Here is a 15,215-nt window from a genome sequence, read left to right as displayed (position 1 = left end):
TAAGTGTCCCCCAAGCGATCCTCTCTTTCATTAGCTAAAGAGAAAACTCTCTTTGCAGGACCATTCAAAGGCTACTGCAAATGTTAGCTCCCTCGGGACAGTCCCGAGCCTGCCGTTTGCCGCACTGCTGACAATGGCCAAGAGCCCTCATTTGCTTACTGAAGTAAACAAGCTCAGTTTGGTGCCCTTCGTATGACAAAGACTAGCAATGCTTACATCTTTTAATTGGTGTTTGCCAAGTTAAATATTTCGGTGGTTGCTAATACTTAGGTAGAGATCTGAACAAGCCCTTAAACTGAGGTATTAAATTTTGGGTTGACTTGTCAGCACCTTTGTGCAACAGACATAAAATTACTAGCAATCATGCTTACAATTTTCGCCTGGTGCACCATAAAACGGCTGAAAACTTACATAGAGCTAAACTTCTTAGCAACCACCCACAACACCCTAAAAACTGTGTAGCAATGCGCTTGAACGCATAGCAATGCCGTAAACAACCACCGAGAACTAGCATATGTTAAAATCAAGTTTCTACTATAGAGTTTACTCATGAAAACAACACTTAATATTACCAAGCTAGTAAATGTAGAAGTGAATTAGTTTAGAATTAGTATTCTCTAGTGCTTAGACTACTTTTTATGAATGTGTCTATGAATGAAATTCGGACGTAATATATCGGTCATTATCACGTGACCTTCCAGCGTCAGTTGCGTTGCTTCACTTCCATTCATAAATCCTCTCCCGTGGCATCAGAATCTCGCGGGAAGTAGTAGGTCATCCAGGGACTTTTCGCTCACTGTTAAATGAATACTGTGTATTTGGAAATACTACTCGTTTGGCTTACTGTTTTTCTCATAATAGGGAAGTATTCGACAGTAGGGAAGTATTCGATTTTGGACACAGCACAATTTTGTTCAATATTTATACTTTATACTGACACCTACTGATGTGGATGTAGCATCACACAAAATCATTTACAGTTACCGATTTCAGTGTAGAAAAAGGCATATTTGTCACATGACTAATTTAATCTAATCTTAAACTGCGTTCACGACCATGTTGTAATTACTGTAATTTCATGATGACAACACACTAAACTGTTTATGTCCTCCGACTGGGAATTATGCATTTCTATGGCAACATTATCAATGCCCAAATTAATCTGCAGCAGTCAAGTGGTACAGCGGTCACATGGTACAAGTAGGAGCTCTCAGAAATGTCCCAGTTTACAAGCTACGAGTTTTACAAGGATGTGAACGCATGAAATGCAAGCTGTATTTCATAATTACGGTAATTACGTCATGAATGTGAATGCACCTTTATACCGAAAGTGTTCAATAATACATTTAATAATTTTTATACACAAAGAAACTCATTTGTTACTTGAAATAAAATAAAATTTATTTGAAATTAAAATAGATTTTTGAAAAACATACAAAAACATTTCTGATTTTCATTTAGTTTAACTTGATGTACTGAAATAACAAACTAAAATAGAAATGATTATAAACTAAATTTTATAAAAATAAAAATTATATGTATATATATATATTAAAAATAAAAAGTAATTCAAAATATTAATAAAACCTATAATATTTTCCCAATTATACTATGTGTGAGTATATATTGATTAAAAGGTTTTCTTGTTGGATGTTTCGGCAGAGCAAATCGCCTGCATGACGAATCGATCAACCTATAAACAGAACTTCTTTGTTTCGCTCCATCATGACTAATAGGCAGCTGTATCTGGGATAACGGACTGAAGCATGTGGTTGTGAATGTGCTGAAAATGTTTTCTGCAAAACATAGATAACTAAAGTTAAAGTGTGCAGTTTACCAAACGAACGGCAAACTGTTTGACATCCTGACTGGGCCGGAAAAATAAAAAAATAACCAAACACGAACCAATCGTGATTTTTGGAGAAGATCTACTTGTTTGTCCAAACAATGGCAGATGGAACAGTACATTCTTTAACTAAATTACATATCAAAAGACTGTTGGAGATTTTAATTCTATATTGACAGAATCAATCCACTGTAACAGTGTTCACAAAAGTCACATGCTAGACTGTGACTAGCTGAACAGTAGTTTGCTTCTGTCAGCGTCTCTGCTTTGGTCTGTGATTACAAGTCCTGAGCAAACACACACACACACACGCTTACTTAACCACAGTTAACCAATCCATACCTGTAATTACAGTTAACTTGTAAAGTTAACTGGTTCATGTCAAGTAGAAAGAGATTATAGGAAATATCATGAACAAAGAGCAAAAGGTAAGGAAGATAGTGAGTGAAGAAACTGGATAGAGATGAAAGAAGTATGAGACAAAACAAAAGAGAGAGGGAGTCACGGTTGTAAAGGTGTGATGGAAAGCAGATGTGTCTTTCTTTTCATAGAAGTGGGGGATGGGATGGAGAAAATCAAAGAGAGGAGGAACAGTTCATGAACACATTTAACACCATACACCTACAAACATATCAGTGACCAAATATGGATTTGAACTCTGAAGAGAAATGTAAACCTATCTATATATCCTCTCCAAAGTGTCTGTAGATTAAAATATGGCTCAACACAAATACAATTCTTAAATGTTCAGTTTTGTCTTTTTTACATTCAATTATTTTTTTTATTTTTTTTTGCTGGAAAACAAGTTTTATTGCTTGACAGGCAAAATGCATATGAGAATAAAACTACATTTCAGTTGTATGTATATATAAAGTTTTTAATTTAAGTGTAAACTTAAAAACAATCTGATAGCAGGTTGTTTAAATTGAAATATTTTCTATATTTTTTTCTTAAACAATTTAGCTTTTTAAGTGAATTTCTCTTATAAAAATATTTTTACCTTATAATAATGGACGATAAACATAAAACATAAAACGACAAAAAAAATGATTAAGAAATGTATTTTTGCAATATTCAGGCCACATTCAAAAAACATAAACACAATTTGTGTCTGTGTAAAATCTGTGTAAATAGTTTGTAAAACTATGTTTAAGCATTCAGTTTAATAGGACAACTTACATGCAAAAGGATGTATAGATGACATACAAGAGGCCCAGTAGGCCAATGTTTTGCTGGTTAGCTTTAGCATGATTAGCATCTTTCTCCACAGTCAGACATTCAAAATGAGGCATGTATTCTGACAAAAATATTTTTTTTTGCATGCAATATATGAATCACAAATATTTTGATGTATTAAAGTAGATGTTTTACCAGTGCCTGATTCCATCAGTCGTTCACTGGTGTCATTATTTCCAGAGGCATCAGAATGATCAGTCCACTGATCTATATAATTCTATATGGATCAGTCACATGGCTTTTACAGCTCCGGTGATTGGTTCAAAATGATTTATACTGCCATGAGCAAAGATGGCAGATTCAAAATCAACCTTAGCTTATTTCAAGTATTATGAACCTCATTGCATTTAACATGCATAACCAGCAGAGGTGAGTAAGCTACTTGAAACTTGTAGTTGGCTACTCATTACTGTTTCTAAAATGTTTGCTGATGAATGTTAAAAAGACTTTCAGCAGATGTTTTTGTGGTGTTTAGCTATCTGTTCTTTTAAAGATGCTTATCAGATGTTTGTACTGAAATAGCACTTTATGACATTTTTATTTATGATTTCCGAAAATGTACATTGTTAGCTTAGTTGTTTTCTGCTTGCTTAACTCTGTACACTGAATTGACTGTGTAATGTGTCATTAAAACAGACCTTGTTGAAAATATAATTAAGTTAAAACTGTTGCTACTTGGGGCACTGATTCAGAGACCTATATAAGCGAGGTGGCGTTGTGAAGCTGCTAAAGGTCTGAGCTAGTTAAAGTTCCTGAAGTGAGAGCCATTTGCCATGAATGGCTAGAAATCGAAGACTCTTGGTCGAGTGAAAGTAAACATTCCATTACCATGATTCGCAATGTTTAACCTTGCGTCTAGCTTAACCTTTGCCACTGTCCTTCAAAATTCACCAGCTGAAGTCAATGCCTTAATACAGACCTACTCATTAACCGATTTGGACTGATACGACACACTCACTCATTCATTCAAATGTGTAAAATATCACTTAAAGTGAAAGTACACCCAAAAATCAAGTGTAGTGTCAGTTCTGGCAGGTCACGTTAGTCAAGCTCGCATCAGCCTTCTCTCAGCTGATCCACGTCTACCTATATGACGCTTATCACGGTATACATATATAAGCTCCTTCAGTATTATCAGCAGCATGGCGTTTCAGAGGAGCTATACCCTCCTCCATCCCCAGCTCCCCCTCTCGCCCAGTCAGGATTTGGCATTCTGATTCCCCTTGAATCAGAATACATTCTCAAATTACTACTTTAAAATCTTGAATTAATGATATCTCAAGTTGTTGCAAACCTGTATGAATTTCTTTCTTCTGCTGAACACAAAAGAAGATATTTTAAAGAGAAATGTTGGTAACCAAACAGTATTTTACTATGGAAGTCAATGGGATCCATCAACTGTTTGGTTACTCGTATTCTTCAAAACATCCTCCTTTATCTTCAAATGAAGAAAGAAATTCATACAGGTTTGGAACAATTTGAGGGTGAGTATATCTTCCCATTCATTTTTACTTTTTTTTTTTTAGTACATCAGGGTGACTAGGAAAATGAAATCGTCCAACCATGACTTCTTGTTTCACAAGAGTATAAATATGAGGAAACACAAAGGCCAAACAGAACAGCTGTTTTTTTGTGAGATTTATGGACAGTTGGCGATATAGCCTATGGGTGTGACTGTGGACCTTTTTTACAGTCTATATGGTGTGGACCTTCACTCATGAGCGTCCTCTAGTGTTTAAACTGCAAACTGCATGTGTCTGACTACTGCAATTTTGCATTCAACACCTTTGTGTGTTAAGTGGTTAAGTTTATTGATGTTTTTCTCAGTGTGGTCTCTTGCTCGTAAGTGCATATGTGCATGTTTTGTATGTGCGTTAGCGTGTTAGCTAATCCTAAAACGCCTGTGGGGAGAGATTTCTGACTGTTGGGTTTTAACTTGCTATAATCTCTGTAGGGGTTCCCTGATCACACTTCACAGGGGGTCGCAGCAGGGTTTCTCTGTGTGTTTTTTTCTATTTCAGCAACACAAGACACAATTTATTGACATGTTTTTCAGCTCTTAGAAACTTATTAGCAGTGAAAATACATTTCTGTCTATAGTCCTGAGGGGAAACTGCTGTGAATATGTGTAACTATTGTGTTTTTGCACAAATCAGGAACATTTCTGATGAACTAAAAAAAATCCACATTGAAAACATTGTATCAGTCTCTTTTGTTTAATGTATGGATGATTCTGGAGGTGATACTTTTTTTTTTTTCTTATTTAGTGCTTTTATTTTTTGTTTCTATCGACACTTTGTGGTCAGATATGTTAATTACGCATTGGCGTCTGGCGCCATCTCGTGTTCAGATGAAATACCTACATGTATGCCTCTGGCGCCATCTGGTGGTAAATATACACAAATAAAATGAAAAAACTGCCAACTACTGCAATTTGTCTGTCGTACACTTTTAAAACCAGTTCAAATAAGGCAAAACCAAAATAAAACAGAAATTCAGGGACAGAGAAAGTAAAAACTCTGAAAAGTGCGTAGGTTATAACGAAGCGTTTTGAGTTCGCAAACGGGTTTTTTCTTATTGTATTTATTTTTGTACTAAAACGTCATCGTTTTAATCCACTAACTTTACAAATTGTTACCTGATATGTAAACAAAACCAGTAATGTAAGCAGTCTCCATAAAATTCTTGTTAAAACACTTATTCAGTAATCACAAACTGCGGTTATTGGTTCAACCAGTCAGCGCTGAGAAAAGTAACAGTGGCGTACAAGTAGACTGGGACACCTTAATATCATTGAATTACAATAATACACAAATAAGAGTTTAAACATGATAATTATTATTTAAACTCATCGTATTTAATAACAGAAAGGATAACTTAATAACTTCCATCAGATAAGCTCCGCCTTTGCTAACCTCTAGTACTTTTCTGTTTCTACACTGCAGTTTGCAGAAAACTCGAGCGACTCTTGCATTCACCCTGTTGGAGACACAGTCCGCAGATCTGCTGCAGTTTGTTTGATTTGTGCATAATCTTTGAGGAAATGGCTGAACAAAGGAACGATGGCTTGATTTTCTATGTCAACGGGAAAAAGGTGATTGCTTATGCATAACCAACGTAATTTTTTGTTTACCCAGAATTTCTGGTCATGTTAAATTGTAAATAAGGCTGTCAAACTGTAAAGACTTGTTTGGTTGTGAACCTGTTGTCAAATTCAATCCTTGTAATAATACTATTGAATCTAATTTGAACAGAGACTGTGATTAGAATCTGTTTAAAGATATTTAAAATAATAGTAATCTGCATGAATTGAATGCTCTGCATATGTTTGCTTCTTGTTGACAGATAATGGAGAAGAACCCAGACCCCGAGACTATGTTGCTGTCTTATCTGAGGCAGAAATGTATGTTTACACGTTTTAATAAATGCGCATATTATTATTGTTATTATTGAAAAACTTAAACTAAACGAAAACTAGAATTGTTGCCTTTTGAGTTTAAGTTGAAGCACTAAAATTTTGAATTTTGAATTGGAAGTATATAAAAACTAAAACATTGTTATTAGTATTAATGTTAATATTATTTATTATAACATAAACGTTCCTGACATGTCTGTCTATCTATCTATCTATCTATCTATCTATCTATCTATCTATCTATCTATCTATCTATCTATCTATCTATCTATCTATCTATCTATCTATCTATCTATCTATCTATCTATCTATCTATCATTATTTATATTATAAGTCATATTTATGTAACATAATAAGGTTTGTTGATGTTAATTTTGAAGTGATACCGTGGATAATTTTTAGAGGAGATTAATCGGCAATTCTGAATATTATTGACTTATTTTAACTGTATTAGTTTTACACTGTGTGTGTGTGTGTGTGTGTGTGTGTGTTCAGTGCGGTTAACGGGCAGTAAGTACAGCTGTGGTGGAGGAGGATGTGGAGCCTGTACCGTCATGGTGTCCAGATACGACCCTCAGACCAAGAGCATCAAGTATTTCATTCACTCTCTCTCTACTTTTTTTCTTTTCATCACACTGTTTTATTAATGGGTCTGACCCATGATACTACTCATATTATGGAAGTAAAATAATGACACATTGAGGGAATCCACAGTTCTGCAGCACAGCGTCGCAATATAAAGTTAAGAAAACTAAACAACCGAGAGAAATATATGTCTACTACCTCAGATTAAACGTTTTATCTGTACATCAGAATTGGGGAATAACATTATAATCCATTTTACAGTAGAGAAAGCTGCTTACATGTGCAAAACTAACTGTAAAGACTTAAAGGGATAGTTCACTTTGAAATTAATTTTTGGAATGTTTTAGCTTACCTCAAGGGCATCCAAGATGTAGGTGTCTTTGTTTCCGCAGTAGTTTCAATTTTGATATTTTTAGGTCAAACCGTTCTTGTCTGTCAGTCATATAATGCAGGTCTATGGTCACCACCTCAAAGAGCATGCACAGAGAAGTCCAAATTAAACATGATTTAATGACTCGTAAATGTAAAGTACACATTGATGGCCTAAGACACGAAACGAGCGGTTTGTGTGAGAAAACGAACAGTATTTCTATCGTTTTTACCTCTTATAACCACAGCCACGTCCAAGTGATCTGAGGGCGCGGGCGCTTCGGTCTGCGCAAGCGCCGGAAAGCGTCGGAAGTGATCTCTCGCGCAGTTGCGAAAAAAATTCAACGCTGTCTGTTGATATATCAAAATCGTCTTCCATTGCGACTTCCTATCTAAATATGTTTAGATCTTTACAGTGAAAGGTAACACTTCCGAAATCTCTGTGTAAACAATGAGTGACGTACACGCGCGAGAGATCACTTCCGGCGCTTGCGCAGACCGAAGCGCCCGCGCCCTCAGATCACTTGGACGTTGCTGTGGTTATAAGAGCTAAAACGATAGAAATACTGTTAGTTTTCTCACACAAACAGCTCGTTTCGTGCCTTAGGCCATCAATGTGTACTTACATTTACGAGTCATTAAATCATGTTTAATTTGGACTTCTCTGTGCATGCTCTTTGAGCTGGTGGCCATAGACCTGCATTATATGACTGACAGACAAGAATAGTTTGACCTAAAAATATCAAAATTGAAACTACTGTGGAAACAAAGACACCTACATCTTGGATGCCCTTGAGGTAAGCTAAAACATACCAAAAATTAATTTCAAAGTGAACTATCCCTTTAAATGTAAACACAGCTTTTGTGTCTTTATCAGCTTTTCAATAGCTATACTGGTCCTGATCATCATCATCACAAATACTTACCGCTTGCTCCATTTCTGTAAATCCGTTTTTATGAATGAATGAGTCTCTCACCCGTTGCTCTATAGTTTTCTTCGTCAACAGCCGCTTGCACTCCCTGCTGGTGAGGTCGACTAACAGCTATGGAGATTATCAATCGGCAATCCACTGATATTCCTGCCGTTCCCGGATGTCAAATGTTGCATTTTTTTGTCTACTTTGAACCACTGAATTTGAGGAAGCGAATTTGTAAAGCGAAATAAAATGGACCGAAAATTGCCTGTCGAATATTATAGGTTGTATTTTTAAACAGAATGAATATTTTGGAAGTGAAATCTGAAAGGTGAATATGGATTATTGAATTTTTAAAAATGAAAACGTGTGAAATGTTTTGAATTGAAAAATTCACAGCTTAAATACACAAGTTGAATTTCAGCCCATAAAAATGCAAGCCCTAAAAATACAATGCAAAATGCAAGCAGGGTTAATGTAATGCATATTTTTTTCAAGTAGTGCAATTCAACAAGCTTTTTTGTTTCAAAAACATTTGCCATTATTTTACTTCCATATCTTTTTATCCCACTTTTCACACTTGTAAATCAAGATTCAAACTCAAATTCTAGGCTGTGTTTTTAGTCAGATTTCTCAAGGAAGATAGCCCTGCTGCTAGTATTTGTATGCTTTTAGATATATATTAGTTTTTGTTACTCAGATATCATAATAAATCACTTCCGAATGCATGTAAGAAGCAATTTTTTTTTTCACTGGCCAGTCATTCGTCGGTGAATGCTTGCCTGCTTCCTGTGTGCCAACTTCATGGAGCGGCAGTGATGACCGTCGAAGGCATCGGAAGCACCAAAACCAAACTACACCCGGTCCAGGTATCGGATTCACATTATAATCTATACTTGCTCAATCCAGATTATGAGATCCAGATCAGGAAATTATTATGCAGACAGATTATAATCCAGGGTAATGTATTAGATTACTGCCAGTTCAAATATCATTTTTGAATATAGATTACACTCAGTCCTGATTATGAGATTAAATTGCAGATAGTTGATATATCATCTGATCATAACTTGATTTTCCTCCTAGTTTGTATTTGGGTCAGTGGCATGACGCCTATTTTTTCCTCATCTATTAATAAAAAATAAATTAAAAACATTAAAATGCTATTTATATTGCATTTAATGATTTAAAAAAAAATATATATTTTTTTGCTCTTAATTGATTATAATTAAACTAGTATAATAAAGAGTAATAAATATAAATTAAGGTAAATAAGTAATATATATATATATATATATATATATATATATAATATATATATATATATATATATAATCCGTAGAGCCCATAGAGAATGTGAGTATCAACTTGACCAGGGTTAATTTAGAAAACTTATTGCACTCACTTTTGTCCTATTTTATTGTACTGCTGCACTTTGTCTTTTTAGTTGCAGTAAAACACACACACACACACACACACACACACACACACACACACACACACACACACACACACACACACACACACACATATAAATATGTGTTTTAAGAATCAAAGTGCAGATAAAAGAGTTATTGTCTCACAAAAGCCGATTCTCAACTGCCGAAACAAGTCGTCAGTAATTCTAGTCTTAATTCTTGTAACATACCTACGAAAAATCGAACCTTTTATTGAAGTAAAATAATTTAAAGTGGGGGGAAAATCACATTATGAAATAAATGTTTTTCTCCAAAACACATGAAAGGTTAGATTTTTAAAATAACATTTCAAAAGGATTAACAATGCAGATTTATTTTTTACAACCATCTTTGATCATATTTACCATTTTTAATATGTAGACAAATATGTATTACTTCAATTAATACAAATTAATTCATGTAATATTTATATACAGGGTATATAGTCAACATGGACACTTTAGCACATCATTGACAGTATGTGTGTTCTGTTCATCAGGAGCGTATAGCAAAGGCTCATGGGTCTCAGTGTGGGTTCTGTACTCCTGGGATGGTGATGTCCATGTATGCATTACTGAGAAACAACCCACAGCCAACTTTGGAAGATGTAACGGAGGGTCTGGCTGGTACAGTGACACAAACATGATTTTAAATCTACAAAAACCTTAAGAACACTTTGACCAATCATGAATGTTCCTATTGCAGGTAATTTATGCAGGTGCACAGGGTACCGCCCAATCGTTGATGGCTACAGAACCTTCTGTGAGGTGAACAGCGCCGGCGGCCAGATTCATCCTTTATTTGATTCGTTTCAGCTGCTGAATCATGTGGCACTCATGTTACTTGACATTCCAGATCCTTTATGGATTTGTTCTGAGCTGGCCATCCATGTCTAATATTCTTGATTCATCTGAAAGCGACCCATTATGACTCCACATATTTTGATGCAATTTTTTTTCTTTTTATTTCTTTTTTTAAACATCTTAGTCTATGGTTGACATTTAGTGATACACAATCTGGTAACTGCATGTTCTTCATCAATTAAAATGTGACTTTTACAATGTGACAGTCATTTAAACGCTTTTCTGTTTTTTGTTTTTTTTGTTTTCACTTGAGGTTTAACTGACATTTGTGTGTTGCATTATGCATAGCATAAAATAACATGAAACTCTTTCTGTTATTTTTGTAGAGTGAAAACTGTTGTCAGTTGAATGGCACTGCATGCAGTTTGGCCAATGGAAATGGATCCGTGGAGCCCATAGAGAATGTGAGTATCTTCATCTTGACCAGAGTTAAATTAGTACATTTATTGCACTCACTTTTGTCCTATTTTATTGTACTGCGGCACTTTAACTTTTTAGTTGCAGCAAAAACAAACACACACACACAAAATATGCATAATTTCAGCCTATGGTCTTCATTGGCTGCCAGCGAGCAACATCTACTTTGCTCCACCCTCAAACACTGTACCCGAGGCCTTGAAGAGTTTGGTTTGTGTTACCGACATGTATTTTCAGCACTGTGAAAGAAAATCTACTTTGTATGCAATTCCAAGGATGAGGACTAGAGCTCAAATTAACCCATTTAATCCCACCGGTCACAATAGTGACCGTAAAAAAATGTTTCATTTCTAAGGCTATAAAAATGTTACTGAATGATCTATCAGTGCATTTCCAACAGATATTGAAATAATAAAGGGTCTCAATGAAATATGTGCAGTGTCACATGTTTACTGTAAATTGTCACATGACCAGAGCTGTTTTATTTCCTGTTTGTGCCAAGAGAAGAGGATGGCAGCAAGAAAGCTCCCAAAGAAAAGATCAGTAAAGCATGTTAACATAAAGATAGGACTTAGATTTTTGGTACACATCATGTTTAAGGTGTCTAGTATTGATATATGCATTTGCAATTACTCAACTTTGTTTAATGTGGTCATAGAACCTACAAACATGTCACCAGCAACAATAGTGACCGGTGGGATAACCCATTGTATCTACATGCTAATACACATAGGCTAACTGTTCTACCTTACTTTCTGCTGCTACCTAACTTTCTACCTAATTTTACACACACACACACACACACACACACACACACACACACACACACACACACACACACACACACACACACACCACACAACCCACACGCACCCCACACGCACCCCACACGCACCCCACACACACGCACCCCACACACACGCACCCCACACACACGCACCCCACACACACGCACCCCACACACACGCGCACCACACACCCCACACACACACCACACACCACACACCCCACACACACGCACACCCCACACACACACACACACACCAGACACCCCACACACACACACCGCACACGCACACGCACGCACACCGCACACCACAGACCCCACGGACACCAGACACCCCACGCACCACACACCCCACACACACACCACACACCCCACACACACAGCACAAACACCCCACACACACACGCACACCCCCCACACACACAAAGCAGACACCCCACACACACACACACACACACACCGCACACCCCACACGCACGCACACCACAAACCCCACGCACACCACACCACAGACCCCACACACAAACCACACACCCCACACACACACCACACCCCCCACACACACACCACACATCCCACACACACGCACACCCCCCACACACACACACCAGACACCCCACACACACACACACACACACCAGACACCCCACACACACACACCGCACACGCACGCACACCACACACCACAGACCCCACGGACACCAGACACCCCACGCACCACACACCCCACACACACACCACACACCCCACACACACACGCACACCCCCCACACACACAAACCAGACACCCCACACACACACACCGCACACCCCACACGCACACACACCACAAACCCCACGCACACCACACCACAGACCCCACACACAAACCACACACCTCACACACACACCACACCCCCCACACACACACCACACATCCCACACACACGCACACCCCCCCCACACACACACCGCACACCCCACACGCATGCACACCACACACCACAGACCCCACACACACGCACACCACACACCACAGACCCCACACACACACACCGCACACCCCACACGCATGCACACCACACACCACAGACCCCACACACACGCACACCACACACCACAGACCCCACACACACACACACCAGACACCCCACACACACACACCGCACACGACACACCACAGACCCCACGGACACCAGACACCCCACGCACCCCACACACCCCACACACACACACCACACACCCCACACACACACCACACACCCCACACACACGCACACCCCTCACACACAAACCAGACACCCCACACACACACACACCGCACACCCCACACGCACGCACACCACAAACCCCACGCACACCACACCACAGACCCCACACACAAACCACACCCCCCACACACACCACACCCCCCACACACACACCACACATCCCACACACACCACAAACCCCACACCACACACACCCCACACCACACACACACACCAGACACCCCCCCCACACACACACACCACACACCCCACACGCACGCACGCACACCACAAACCCCACATGCACACCACAAACCCCACACACATACACACATACACATGCACACACACGCGCACACACACACACACACACACACACGCACACGCACACACACATGCACATGCACACACAAACACACTGCACAGGTCCTATAGACCTATATTCATTCTGTCCAATGGTTGATACAACACATTATCCCACCGGTCACAATTGTGACCGATCATAAAACTCACTTTTTCACACACTTTTCCAAGAAAATTAAAAAAAATTATGATTGATTGTTTCAAAGGGATACTAATGACACATGATTTGGATATTTTTTTGTCTGGGAAAAATTTGGGATTAAAGGGTTAATAAGGTAAAACCGACACCATCGTTATTGTTCATATTACTGTGTATCCAGTGCTGAGGGAGCTCTGGAGCTGAAATTCAGATACGGCAATGTAGTTTCCGACACGCACTGTAACCGGTAGACCAATCACAACAGACTGGGCCACCTGACCAATCAGAGCAGAGTAGACCAATCACAACAGACTGGGCCACCTGACCAATCAGAGCAGAGTAGACCAATCACAACAGACTGGGTCATCTGACCAATCAGAGCAGAGTAGACCAATCACAACAAACTGGGCCATCTGACCAATCAGAGCAGAGTAGACCAATCACAACAGACTGGGTCATCTGACCAATCAGAGCAGAGTAGACCAATCACAACAGATTGAGCCATCTGACCAATCAGAGCAGAGTAGACCAATCACAACAGACTGATCCATCTGACCAATCAGAGTAGACCAATCACAACGGACTGGGCCATCTGACCAATCAGAGCAGAGTAGACCAATCATAACAGGGCTGCGTTCAGCGCCGACAAAACGTTGCACAACGTTTTTTAAACAGAAACGGTGATGCGTTGAACGCACTGTTCTGATGACGCAAGAGTTGCAACTATGGCAGCTGAGAAAGGCCATTCTTTGTGTTCTTTGTGAAGAATTTTCGGAGCCTGATGAAGTCGGTATAAATATGTGTTTAATACTACAAAATATGCCCGATGTTACAGTTACTGCACTTGCCGCCCAGAACACAAGAGAGCATCCCAGTCGAGTGAAGGGATTTGTGGAAACTGAAATGGAAGCACACATCTTACCTAATTCAGACTAAAACACATCTATATAGCCTCACATAATGACTTTATTTGTAGTTCATACTGTTTTAATACCCTGTATTTTCTTTCTCATTTTTAGGAAAAACACTTAATTACCATTGTTTATTTCTATACCAAATGTCATACACTTGCAATGAAGCTAAAAATATAAACAACTACTGTACATCATTATGTTGATATCCTATATTTTTACCATAAAACTTACGACAAACATGTCTTCTGATACCCTCAGTTGTTGCGTATACCGAGCTGCATCGAACACATTTGTAAATAACTTTCCTTGAACCCATTGTGCGAGTTTACTTTAATACAGCGTGCGTTATATACACTCACCGGCCACTTTATTAGGTACACCTGTCCAACTGCTCGTTAACACTTAATTTCTAAGCAGCCAATCACATGGCGGCAACTCAGTGCATTTAGGCATGTAGACATGGTCAAGACAATCTCCTGTAGTTCAAACCGAGCATCAGTATGGGGAAGAAAGTTGATTTGAGTGACTTTGAACGTGGCATGATTGTTGGTGCCAGAAGGGCTGGTCTGAGTATTTCAGAAACTGCTAATCTACTGGGATTTTCACGCACAACCATCTCTAGGGTTTACAGAGAATGGTCCGAAAAAGAAAAAACATCCAGTGAGCGGCAGTTCTGTGGGC

General features: G+C 38.7%; 1 protein-coding gene across 2 annotated transcripts in view; it reads left to right on the top strand.

The window, feature by feature from the left end:
• Positions 1–15,215, top strand: part of aox6 (aldehyde oxidase 6) — an 88,091-nt gene that overhangs the window by 57,674 nt on the left and 15,202 nt on the right. The window contains exons 1-7 of one of the 2 annotated variants that reach the window (XM_056256627.1): positions 6,017–6,176; positions 6,428–6,485; positions 6,993–7,089; positions 9,126–9,234; positions 10,322–10,448; positions 10,528–10,589; positions 11,012–11,089. In XM_056256627.1, the coding sequence (XP_056112602.1) occupies positions 6,126–6,176; positions 6,428–6,485; positions 6,993–7,089; positions 9,126–9,234; positions 10,322–10,448; positions 10,528–10,589; positions 11,012–11,089 (582 nt within the window). In that variant the 5' untranslated portion in view covers positions 6,017–6,125. Of the gene's footprint in view, positions 1–6,016; positions 6,177–6,427; positions 6,486–6,992; positions 7,090–9,125; positions 9,235–10,321; positions 10,449–10,527; positions 10,590–11,011; positions 11,090–15,215 lie in introns of those variants that run through there. The other variant, XM_056256628.1, reaches the window with a different exon arrangement.

The sequence above is a fragment of the Rhinichthys klamathensis genome, unplaced genomic scaffold (assembly GCF_029890125.1).
Source record: "Rhinichthys klamathensis goyatoka isolate OS25496 unplaced genomic scaffold, OSU_Roscu_1.1 h1tg000127l_1, whole genome shotgun sequence".
Classification (NCBI taxonomy): domain Eukaryota; kingdom Metazoa; phylum Chordata; class Actinopteri; order Cypriniformes; family Leuciscidae; genus Rhinichthys; species Rhinichthys klamathensis.
This window is presented reverse-complemented; position numbering and strand designations above follow the sequence as displayed.